At 57.5% G+C, this 12140-nt stretch overlaps 1 protein-coding gene across 1 annotated transcript; it reads right to left on the reverse strand.

The window, feature by feature from the left end:
• Positions 1–40: 40 nt before the first annotated feature.
• On the reverse strand, positions 41–11053 carry MAN2C1 (mannosidase alpha class 2C member 1). Its single transcript, XM_084532697.1, has 26 exons — positions 10782–11053; positions 10561–10686; positions 10255–10378; positions 9444–9514; positions 9066–9243; positions 8432–8621; positions 7997–8103; positions 7680–7790; positions 7381–7473; positions 6976–7092; positions 6389–6484; positions 5939–6084; positions 5371–5494; positions 4761–4882; positions 4184–4269; positions 3479–3649; positions 3305–3387; positions 3130–3224; positions 2911–3015; positions 2561–2717; positions 2083–2226; positions 1858–1967; positions 1177–1256; positions 945–1090; positions 643–746; positions 41–571 (listed from the first exon to the last, which is right to left on the reverse strand). The coding sequence occupies exons 1-26, from the start codon at positions 10880–10882 to the stop codon at positions 454–456; spliced, it is 3105 nt and encodes a 1034-aa protein (XP_084388823.1). The 5' UTR covers positions 10883–11053; the 3' UTR covers positions 41–453.
• Positions 11054–12140: the final 1087 nt, after the last annotated feature.

Raw genomic sequence — 12140 nt, forward strand, 5'->3', positions numbered from 1 at the left:
AGTGAAGGCAGCTGGAAATAAGGTAAGAGGTTAAAACATATTTTTACATAATTCTTTTATTTGTGGAGAAGAACACCTGTAGTGTTTTTACACTTGCTCCCGCCTTGCAGCTGGGTGCTGCTTTGGTCTGGTAAGGACAAAGGCTGCGACACGCAGCCAGCACGGAAAGCTGCTGCTCCCCAAACCCCCTGGTTAGGCAGGGGGCAGATTTACTGCTCCTTCCATGAGGAAATGGAGCTGTTTTCCTGAGCTGTGTGGGGGTGGCAAGGGGGGAAGACTGCTCTTCCCTGGAACTGCTCTTGGGAAATCTCATGGGACTGTGGACAGTAAAAACGCCCGGTCCTTGTTCGTCCCCAACCCAGGGAGAGGGCTCCCAGCAGCCTTGGGCTGTGAGTTGAGCTCCCAGCATTGGCCCAGGTTGCTGTGGCACCAAAAAAAATGGGACTGAGGACCTCACTGCTTCAGAACCAGGAGGACAGAGAGCACCTGGAAGGGGGTGAAGGAAAGCCTCATGCCCTGCTGCTCCAGCACCAGGTGCTTCTTGGCAAGCGGCCGCTCCAGGAGGTCACAGCTGGGGAAGAAAGCAGCTGGTGAAGCTACAGCCACGGATCCGCCCGCGCCCAGCCCTGCAGCAGGACTTACAGCACTGCCTCCTGAACGGGGAGGGAGCTCCGCAGCCAGGTGACAGCCGTACTGCCGTGCGCCTCGTACAGCCGCAGCACCAGCGCGTCGGGCCTGTCCTCAGCCTTCGGGGACACAGCATGGAGAGAAACTCAGCCCCAGGGGATGGGAACCTTGGGGGACAGCCAGACGCAGGCGGTCACGGCTGAGCTGCTCTGACACGCCAACAAGGGGGTTCCCGACCATGCTGAACAAGTGCAGCTTAACCAGGTTGGGTAACAAAGCGTCCCCTCCGCCTCCCCGCTCCGTCCCAGGGGACTCGCCTGCTTGACAGTCTCCAGAACGACGGCAGGTGAGCTCACGGAAAAGGCACTCCAGGCTGGGCACTGGGCATGGCCGGCTGGGACCGCGTGGAGGGGGAAATTCAGGTTGTAAGCACATTGGATCACACCCGCATCCTGGAAGGAACCTGCAGCACCAGAACCTCGGGTCAGCCTCCATGGACACGCAGACGGGGCAGCCTGTGCTCACCCCGAGGCTCGCTGGGGCACTCACCCTGGTGAGGCAGCACAGCGTACGTGAACCGGTGCTGCGTGATATCGGCCGTGGCGTCGGGGGACTTGGGTGCTCTCAGCCTGAGGGAAGAGAGATGGGTGAGATGGGCATCGCCCAGTCCTCTTCTTCTGCCACACAGCCTGCAGCACCACGACAAGACAGCTGCCTCCCCCCTCTATGCTACTCTGAGACCAGGCCCAGAGGTGGAAGCTGATTTCTGCTGATTTCTGGCAATGGACTGTGGACAAGGTGTCCCAGAAACTAAAACCAACCTCTGAGGGTTGGTTTCCCATGGTTTTCATGGTTTCCCATGAAACTCACAGCTCGAGCTGAAACACAGAGTTTCTCTGAGGTTTGCATGCGTATGGAACGTCACCATTCCTTCCCCCTCCTTTAAGCCTCCCTTCCTGGGGCATGTTTTGGCCAGCAACGGAAAAATTAATTGCTGCAAACCTGATCTGATCTCTATGAAATTATCTATGAGCATAAGGAATTACATTCTCTTAGTCAACTTGAATTAAGTCAGCCAAAAGGTTTTAGAAGACGGCCACTTTGGCTAATCCCAAACTATTTCCTTGCTTACTACGATCGTTCAGGCCCAGGTGCTGCCCTGATTTGAAAGGGACACCTCAGAAGTCGAAGCGATCACTGCAGCTCCACCACCGCCCCGGCCCCACTCACAACGAGAGGCTGAGGACGTTCCCGCGTGCTGACGCCCCGTACTTGCTGTCATTCAGCACTGCCACCCCAAAGCCGTGCTCGGAGAGGTCCATCCACTTGTGAGCCCACACCTGCAGGAGGCACCACGGGACGGATCTGCCACACCAAGCTGCTGCCTGGGAGGAAGAGCAGCCCCCTGCGGGAGGTGCAGCCCGGCCCTGGGAGCAGATAAACCTCTCCTCTCACCTCGAATCGGGCCCAGTCCCACGATGTGTTCCAGTGCGTTGGCCGCTGCACGTGCCCAAACTGGATCTCGTAGGTGGCGTTCGTGCTCCGGACCTGCACGGGGAACTCCACCTTCAGGAACTTGTGGGATTCCTTCCAGTCGACCTAAATGTCATAGCAGAAGGGCATGGTCAGAGGGGTCTGGCAGGCAGAGACCGCACTCATCCGCCCCCAGCGCACAGCAGCCAGCTCCCAACCAGGCCCAAGAACTGTACAACAGCCCTGGAGCCTGAAAATGGGTGAAGTGGAATCTGAAAATGGGTGAAGCGATGCTCTCTATGCCATTCTGTCCCTCAGGGGACCTAATGCAGGGTCCTCACAGGCAATAGGAGGCTCCAGAGGAGGAAGTGAGGGGAAACATAACTCTGAAGCACGGTTCAGCTTCCCGGGGCCCTGCCTGCACACCACACGTCCCTAATGCAGCAGCTGCTGGCCTTACCTCGGTCACGAAGCGGACATACGGGCACGCGGCATCCAGGATGATCTCCTGGGTTAAGGTGCTGCTTTTCCCGACCTGCAGAGAGAACCTTGCACTTGCCCGCAGGTCCCCTGCCAGGATGATTTCCAGAGGCTTCAGCATCGTTGTCACTGGCTTCCTAGAGAAAGAGGTAAAGGCAGAGCTGGTCCCCGCAAGGAAGATCCAGGATCCCAAATCAGGCACTGGCTTCTCCAGAGCGAATGCCCAGAAACAGGAGAGCTGTTGAGGTTTTGTTACAGCTAAGACTGACGGGGAAGCAAGAAATTCAAAGCAAAGTGAGAATCCAAGTGCTGCATGCCCTGCTCCTCTACCTGGTTTCCAGGTGGTAATCCATCACGTCCCAGGCATCCCAGTACAGGGGAACGTCATCAAAGAGAGCAAACTGGTTGGCACAGCAGCCATCTGCAACTGCCTCCCTGGAGCAGAGAAACACCACCTTAAAATCTGGCAGTTGTGAAGGGTTTACACAGAGAAAAAGGCCCAAGGGAAGTTTGAGGAACCTGGTTCCATGCACCAGGTGAGGGACAGACCTCTCAGAGTCTGCCAGACGAAGAGAAATCAGGCGGCCCATCGCATCCAGGCGGACCACAATCACCCCGTTCTCCATGGTGACAGAGCCATCCTCCTGGGGGAAAAGGACAAGCAGAGCCGTGACTCCACGGGGCAAGGTGGACACCAAGGCCCCAGTTGTAAGTGTAAGCTCACCCGCTCCGTCACTGTCACAGGCTGCAGGGGTGGCAACGGCTCCCTCACTATCGTGTAGCCCATGCTGGGGGCTGTCACCAGAGCTGGAAAGGAAAGAGGCTCTGCTTCAACATCCTCAGACCCGTGCCCTTTTAAGAAGCTCAGCTACAAAAGCTCCCCCCGTGTTAGACAAACCTAAAACCTCTGCTCCGGTTGGCCCAGTCCTGGAGATCACCTCGGTCCGTTCCCAGGGCAAAGTGTTCAGCACAAGGGTGCCCTCGGCATGCCCGGACTCGGGCTGCAGCAGGTCCCCGCATAAGGACTGCACAGCTTCCTCCTGCAGCTGAGCACCAGCCCTGCGGATCTCTGAGGGAAACAAAAAAAAAAAAAATTAAAAATAACTTTTAAAAAGGCCTGAATTCAGCCCAGGCAGGTAGTTCCTCCTATCTGGTGCTCCTGTGCAATGTACACATACTTTGGCTACTTCCAAGCTACAATTACTAATTGTTCTTAATATTAATTAATATTATCTATTAAGCAATTAAAGTTTACAATTATTAACTTTGTTATTACAAGGCTACAAGGAGCTCTGCCAGTTCAGCTGGAAAATTGCTGAGCTGTAATAAAAGATGTTGTATCTGCTCCTGGGCATGAAGGAGCTGATTTCAGTTCCCACCTTTGCTGGGGTCTCTCCTGGCATGCAAGCAGCATGCAAAAAACTCAGTAATCAGCGCATTTTGGTAATTCCCCAGCCAAATTAGCACAATTACTGACACATAACTGTCCTGCACAGGTTCAGCCTACGGTGCCAGGCAATCCAAGACTGAAACTTCTGCACCAGGCAAAAAGCAGTGTGGTCTAGGAGGTTTAAGCATCCTCCTTGCCCAAATCCCTGCTCACCTGCGTAGTATTGCAGGGCATCCTCAACCACAAGCTGGATACAGCTGCCTGGCAGCACGTCGTGGAACTGGTTGAGCAGCAGCAACCTAATACAGAAAAGAATGATATGAAAAGGCTCTGTGGAGAGCAGCAGGCTTGCTGGAGCTTACCAAGCCCTGCTTGCAAGATGGACAAACCTAGTAACTGTTCCCTGTGCCCCCACTAGGAAGTAATTGGGAGAACAAGATTTTTTGCATAGCACCCTTTAAATCCCTTTATGTTAGGACTTGTCAGCTGTCATCTTAGCAAACCACAGCCATGGGGAGTATGAGCTATTTTTTTTAATCCCTTAGGGCTAGCAGATATATTGCTGCACAAGCTCAGACGAGCCAAAACTGGCCAAGGATAGGCTTGGGTTGGAAATGAAGTTTCCAGCCAGGAGAGCAGGAAGAGCTTGGATCTCCCAGTGGCTTTGGAGTGAGGGTTTGAGGATTTCAGTGGAAGAAGCCCGGCGCTGTGACCCTTTCCAGGTGGAGCCCCAATCAGTGGCTGGAGGAGCAGTGTGTGTGCAGCCGTCGGTGCTCGCGTGTGCCCCCACCTCCAGAGCCGCTGCAGCTGGCTGCCAGGGTACTGGAAGGATCTGTCCTGTGCCAGAGCCAAGGCACTGAGAACTTCCACGTCGTGGAGGATTTGCTCACACTCCCGATTCCCCTTCTTTATCTAGTGCCAACCAAGAAGAGAAGGAAGATCCTTAGGAAGTCTGGAGCTCCGAGCGGATCGCTGACACCAGCAGCAAAATGCCCAGCTCTCCACACAAGGAGGCTGGTGACTTGGAGGTGTCCTGAGCTGCCGGCACCAGGGGAATTTTTTCCACAGGTCACCCTGGCTTTCAGCCCCACAACTCCCAGCACAAAGCACAGCTTAACGCCAGGCCAGGCTCCCCCTGTCTGTTCCCCCCTTATTCCTCTTCACCCCACCTCTGCAATGATCAGGGCCCTGCTAAAGCACAGGACAAGGCAGTTATTGACCAAGGTGGCCCTGGCTTCCTTCTCCCTCTTGGAAAAAAGTCTGCTTAAAGACTAACAATCAGCTTTGGCTTGGGGAGGCCTGGCTACGATGTGGCTCCCACAGTGAAGACCTAAAGGGAACCCTGGAGCTGCCTGCAGAGGGGCAGAGAGAACCGCGAGCAGCCTGCGTCCCGCAGTCACCTGGGCCTGGGTGGTGTACGTGCCGTTGTGCAGCTCGAGGAAGAGCTCCCCCACCCACGTGCACAGCTGCGACGACTCCTTCTCCAGGACAGAGAAAAGCCGGTCGGGAGTGGACATCTGGACCCTGGGGGAGGGAGGTACAGACAGCGACGGGTCAGGAGGGAAGCGCACAAGCAGCTAGTGCTGTATCCTCACCAGGAAAGGTGACAGGCACAGAAGTGAGGCACCAGAAACCCCAACGGATCTCAAAGGGATGGCTCGTGGATGGCTGAGGACAGAGGTGTAAACCACCACAGCACAGTGGAAGCAAAGGAAACCTTCAGCTCAGAAATCCCCCCAAAATGCAAACTGCAGCAGGGCCAGCAGAGTGGTGAGTGGCCCTGTTGAAGGGCAGCAGCTGGCCAACACTCTGCCTTGTTGCCAGATGAGTTTTCCCCAAACCAGGCTCGGCAGAGCTTTGAGCCGCATTTTGTGGACACAGCTGCTTTGGCAGAAGCAGTGGGACCCTCTGGAGGCTGTGATGAGAGCTCTGTGCCTGCAGAAGGCGAGGGGAAGGGAGCTCTCTGACCTCGGCAGCCCGTCTGTGTCACGCATCCTCTTCATCCTGTCCAGCATCTTCTGCGTGGGGCCCCCTCCTCCGTCTCCAAAGCCGAAGAGCACAGCACTGTGGTTCACGCGTCCTTTATCCTTGTTGTTCTTCACTGTTTTCAGCATCTAGAAGGAATTTTGCACAGCTACACTCCCCCGGTACCCAGCCCCAGCTCCCATAGCTCCACACAAGAGAGCTGTGCCAGCCTTTGAGGTGCAAAGTCTGGCCGTGGCCCTCTTCCCCACCCCAAACCACAGGAATCAGGCACGGACACATCTCAGAGGCAGGCACCTGACTGCCAGGCACCCTAAAATCCTTTGTCCAGCATCCCCACTCCCTTCCCAGGCAGTGCCCTCCCCCAGGAGCCTCAGATCTGGTCCCATGAGGCTGGAATTGGGCTTCACGTGCAGATTTGGCAGCCCCGCTCACCTCCTCCACTCGCCCAAGCATCCCATAGGAGTCACCAGGGGGGAAATGGGTCAGCACTCGGGAACCATCGATGCCTTCCCAGAAAAAGGTGTGATGCTGCAGAGGAAACAAAGACAAGCACGGTGTCTCTACCAGCCTCCCTGTCCCACAGCGTTAAAACACAGCCCATCATCCCCAGGAGTTCCCAAAAAGAAATCTGTGCTCATGCCAGAGCCAGTGAGCCATTAACCAGCCCCTCGCTCAGCGTCTCAAGTCTCCCAAACTGATCTCCCCCACAAAGGTGCGTACAGAGAGCATGTTTCAACCACCTCAAGGCAGAACTCGTACGCTAGAAGCCCACACAGACAGGTCACAGCTTCCTGTCTGGGGGGTTATTAGGAGCAAAAGAACACCCCGAGGCAGCAGTTATGGGCAGCCAAGCTGGGATCACTGCGTCCCCCCTCCCCTAACGCCCAGCAGGACACTGCAACCACCATAAACCGGTCCCAGCTTTGAGTTTTTGGGAGAACAGCCTGCGTCTGCTGAGCTGAACAACTGGCTGTGGAAGAAAGGGGCGAAGTCTGCAGACAGACCCCGGCACAGCTCACCGGGAAGGCGTTCACCAGGTTCCAGCTGAGCTTCTGCGTGAGGAACCGCCCGATCCCACAGCCACGCATCAGCTGGGGCAGCTGGGCCGAGTACCCAAACGTGTCCGGGAGCCAGAACTGGGAGCAGAGGAAGAGAAACATGTGAGACACACACACCACAGCCTGAGCTCGGCCGGGGTGTCCCGGCAGGAAGGCCCCAAGCCCCTCTTGCACAAGGGACACCGAGTCCTAACCCTGTGCTAACTGGCAGGACGCGCTGGGGACTGGGTATTCACTCATCACAGCTTTAGCTGCCAAAAGCAGAGCTACGTGAGGCACCCAGAGGTGCTCTCTGAAGGCAAACCGTCAAGAAACCCCCGAGCACAGCAAGGGGTGGAAGGAGACAGCGTGCAGAAGAGCAGGTACCTCCGAGCAGATCCGGCCGAACTGCTCCTGGAAGAACCGCTGGCCCTGGAGGAACTGCCGCACCATGGCCTCCCCGCTGGGCAGGTTCCCGTCCTGGGGGCAGAGCACATCAGGTACCGAGCCAGGCACGGGGAGAGGGCTCCTGGGTGCAGCCCCACTCCCACCCTGTCACCCTGCCCGGGGAGGATCTGGACAGGGTGCTACAAAAGGGCAGCAAAGGCCCTGCTGTGCCCCGTCCCAGCGCCAGGCCCCACAGGGATGGCACAGGAAGGGCTCAGTGAGCTCCCCACGCTTCTCACCATTTCCACCCAGGTGCCGCCGACAGGAATGAACCGTCCCTTTGCCACGTAGTCCTGAATCTGGGCATAGAGCCCCGGGTACCAGCTCTGCACCCACTCGAACTGCTGCGCCTGCCAGAGCACAGAGGACAGTCTCGGCTCCCACCGCGCCTCCGCACAGGGTGCTGCCGGTCACCTCTGCTCTTGTCTGGAGTCACGCTGCAGAAGCAGCACGCCGCAAGCAGAAGAAAAGCTCCTCAGAGAGCTTGGCAACAACCCCCGACACTGCCCAGAGCAACCCCCTCCTGACCCAGACGTTTCGGAGGGAGAGGACTCACCTGGGAGCAGACGAAGGTGAACTCGGGGTTGCTCTCCATCAGGCGGATAACCGTGACCCAGCTCCGAGCACATTTGCGGATGGTCTCCTCGTACGGCCACAGCCAGGCTGCAGGGACAGACACAGCCCCAGCGCAGTTATTGCTCGGCACAAATACCCACCTAAAGGCTCCTCTGGGAACGGGGCTGTGCTGCCCTTCAAGGATCAGGCAGGGAAACGCTGAGACCGAAGCCCCCTGCAGGGACTGAAAACTGAAGGCTGAAGTCCGACAGGCAGGAGAGGGTGGTCTGTAACTTAGCCCTCAGCAGCAGGGGCACAGCAAGCCAGACGTGCCCAGTCCAACCGGCTGTGTGGCAGCACAGAGCCCCTTCCCTCATGGCTCGCTGCCTGGAGCTCGGGGGCAGCCAGCAGGGAGGGCACGCCGTGCTGCTCTCACCGGAGTCGATGTGGCAGTGCCCCATGGCGTGGATGGTGTGCTGGCTCTCGCCGTTCTTCTGGTTGAAGACGGCCGCCGCCAGGCTGCGGGCAGCAGGGAAGGTGGCCGGGTCGGTAACGTCGCACACGTTCACCATCTGGTTGGCGGCGTACAGCGCCTGGAAGCTCCGCTGGTTTTCCTCCCCGAGGAGCTGGGGTTGGGAGGAGGACAGCTTGACTCTGAGCTGAGGACAGCTTTCTGCACCCACGCTCGCCCCGGGGAGAACCTCCTGCCTCCTTCCAGCACCTGACACTGCCAGCGGTGCCAGGCACACACCATGTCCCCAGACACAGCCTGACATCTGTGCACGTGTCCTCCTAAAGCCAGGTTACACGTACACCAATTACAGGGTGCTCTGGTCAAACAGATCCTGTTTTGGAACAGGAGATGGGTGAAACAACCACCTGTGGCTTCTGCCCGTTTGGTTTTCTTCTGCTCTAGACAACATCAATTATGCTCAAGCAGGCGGAGCAAATACTTGTTCCTCCAGAGCCTCCCAGTGGGAGGACAGGTCTTGGAACAGCAGCAGCAGCAGGGGATAAAATGAAGGAGTTGTAGAAGGAGGTGGTAAAGATGACAGAACGGGTGCACAGACCTTGGCCATGTCCAGCAGTATCTCCAGATCCACCAGCAGCTCGTAGACATCCCTGTTGAAGACGACGAGCTCAGCCTTGCTCACGGTGAACCTCCTGTCAGGGTCCGGAGGCGCGATCATGGTGCCCTTGCCAGCCCCGAAGAGCCCATTGCAGGCCAGCTCCACGTAGAGCGTCACGCTGCGGACACGGGGACACAGCCATCAGGGCACAGACCACGAGCACGCAGCTGGGGAAACCTGGTCCCAACCCACAGCAGGACCCCAACCCCAACTCCTGGCAGACCCACTGGACGCCCCGATGGAGGTTTGGGGGTCTCGTGGCTGCCAGAAGTCCAAGATCCCCCAGCAGAAGGGGGTGCAGCCAGGCTGACCGCTCACCTGTGGGGCTCTGACTCCTTCAGGCAGCTTGTCAGGATGTAGCTGGTCTTCTCACCTTCCTTCGTCAGCCCCTGCAGGGGAAGGCAGCACGTTCAGCCCACAAGCCCACAACAGCGGGCTTGACAGAGCAGCTGGACACACAGGGTCTGGTCCCGTGTTCTGTAGGGCCCTGCTTCCCCACAGAACAACCGGTAAGGAAACTGCAGGACTGAAGCTGACCTGCGCTAGTCCTGACAAGAGCCCGACCTGTTACTCTTGTCGGCACTGGAGACGTACATCTCACACCCAGAGCTCGCCTACCTGTCTTGCAAGATATCTGATAATGCCTAAGCGAGGGATTTCCCGTTGGGACTACTTTGCAGACCAGAATTTTAACTCCTGCCGAGGAGTCAGCTCCTAGGAAACGCTCAAACACACCAGCAGCTTGACTTTTGGGAATAAACTTCAGAAACAGCTCCCAGACCCTCTGTGGCCCACCACAAAGCACAGCAGGTGAACCTTGAGCCTCACCCTGTCTCCCACGCCCTGTCCCAGCTCCTACACAAACACTGCCCCCCTCACCTGTTTGCTTTTTATCTATTTTACAGAGTAAAGCCGAACAGCCCTACAACTACACATCCTCTTTATGCTGTTCCTCACGATCGCCCCGTCCAGGCCTCCAGCTGTTCTTGTCCACACCTTATTCCCCTGCCATAACACCTGCAGACATCACTCCAAAGAGCACGTAACGACCAGGAGGGGGTTTCTGCTGTCCCGTCAGAGGGGTGAGGGGGGTGACTGCTCCGCACAGCCCTGATCTGCGCCTCCTTACCTGCACGGGCTGGCCGTCTCGCCACACCATGCCTTCCCCATCGCTCTCCCAGACGAAGTGCACCTCCCGCCCTGCCCACTCCGGGGGGATGCTCAGCTCCACCTTGAACCAGCAGGTCTCCCACCTGGAAATAGAGCACGGAGCCCCCTCACCTCGCTGAGGGGAGCCGCTCGTCCCCAGATGAAGCACAGTGGGGACACCGCACGCGTTTGGCCTGTCAGTGTGACAACGCTGCCTGGCCCAAGGCTTAACCACCTTTGTTTTAAGCAGCACCGGCACGGGCCCGTGCTGTTTTGCAGTACTCACGGAGGCCCGAAGGAGTCCCCGAGGGCGGCGGGCTGGAAGCGCTGCCCCACGGCCCGGCTGTAGGGGAGGCGCAGCGGGCTCTGGAAGCAGGAGAGCGCCGCGGGCGGGCAGCGGGCGCCGAGCAGCCTGCGGGGACACGGCCGGGGCACGGTACAGGGGCCGGGGCAGGCACCCCCGGCACCCCCCCGGAGCCCCCCGCAGCCCCCCGGGCCGGCTCGCACCTGCCCCGCAGGTTGCAGTCGGTGAAGTACACGGCGGACACGAATTTCTCCACACGCTCCAGCGCCGTCCGCCGGTGCTTCAACATGGCGCCCGCCGCCATGCCGGGCACCCCCCGACACCGCGCCTGCGCCCTCCTCCTCCTCCTCCTCCTCTCGGTTGTAATTAAGCAATTAAGCGGCTGTAATTAACCGGGAGGGGGCGGCGAGGCCCGCAGCCTCGCCTCCAGGCCCTTAAGGGTCCCCCCTCTGAAGGAGGAAGGGGCAGAGCCCTGCTGGTTTAATGGACAGGCAGGCTCGCACAGACACAACAGAAACACTAAATAAAAAATAAACCCTTTTTCTTTTTTTTTTCTTCTTTTTCCTTTCTTTCCTTTTTTTTTCTTTCAGTTATGGTACAGACTGGGTGGGGCCTTCCCACCAGGCCTGAAACCGTGCAGGTGCAGGCCGCTGGGGCAGCCCCGGCGCTGCACCCATTTTACAGCTGGGGAAGGGAAAGGGCCCCAGAGCCCCCTGCTCGCCTCCAGCCCACCTCCAGCATACACAGGGGGAAAAAAGGGGGGGATTAAGTGTGTAGGATGCTAAACCAAATACTTTAGAAGGGAAGGAGGCGGGTAATTTGTTGCTAGCAAGCACTGCGTGGTCACCCTGGGCTCTCCCCCCCCATGCTCTTTCCTCTCTTTTTCCCCTCTCTCCGCAGGTGGCTCCCTGCCAGATCTGTCTTCTGCACAGTGCCTGCAGATGAGTTCAACCCCTCGGGGCCCTGCACAGACCCCTCAGCTCTGCAGCCCCAAAGGGTGCCCCCAGGGCTGCTCCCCTCTCGGCACACAGCCGCTGCCCCAGCTCTGCCCGCCCGCTCCAAAAAGCCCTGGCAGAGGTTGAAGCAGCAGCAAAACCCCACTCCAAAACACCAGGGGCAAATCTAGTGTGCTTAGAGCCTGGTTTGTGCAAGGAGAACTGCCTCCTGTGAGGTGGATAGATAGTGCAGTTGTCTGGTGTGGCTTACAAAGTCCATGCCAACTTTGTTTTAAAAGCAAAATCTTTCCTCCCATACGTGGATTTCACTAGTGAAATGCACTGACACCCACTCCACCCCTTGGCCTTCTCTTGCATGCGTACACAAATGCACACATGGAGCAGCTCTGTCAAAGGCTGGTTTGGTACTTAGGATGTTTTCTTCAATACTGAGAGGGAAAAATACACCAGCACAATCAACCCCAGCTACATAGCTCAGCAACGCTTCCCAAAATCGAAGGTCCTTGGAGCTGGAAGACTTAAGTGGATAAAAATTATCCACCGGGAGAAAAAAATAAATAAATAAATAAACTAAAAGTTATATAATATATATTTATATATCTCAAC

Source organism: Aythya ferina, assembly GCF_964211825.1.
Source record: "Aythya ferina genome assembly, chromosome: 11".
In the NCBI taxonomy this organism is placed as follows: Eukaryota; Metazoa; Chordata; class Aves; order Anseriformes; family Anatidae; genus Aythya; species Aythya ferina.

Coding starts and splice junctions, on each gene's coding strand:
- MAN2C1 (XM_084532697.1), bottom strand. CDS start 10,882: ATGGCGGCGGGCGCCATGTTGAAGCACCGGCGGACGGCGCTGGAGCGT. Junction 10,379..10,560: donor GGGGACTCCTTCGGGCCTCC/GTGAGTACTGCA, acceptor CTCTATTTCCAG/GTGGGAGACCTGCTGGTTCA. Junction 4,270..4,760: donor CAGCTGCAGCGGCTCTGGAG/GTGGGGGCACAC, acceptor TTTCTGTATTAG/GTTGCTGCTGCTCAACCAGT.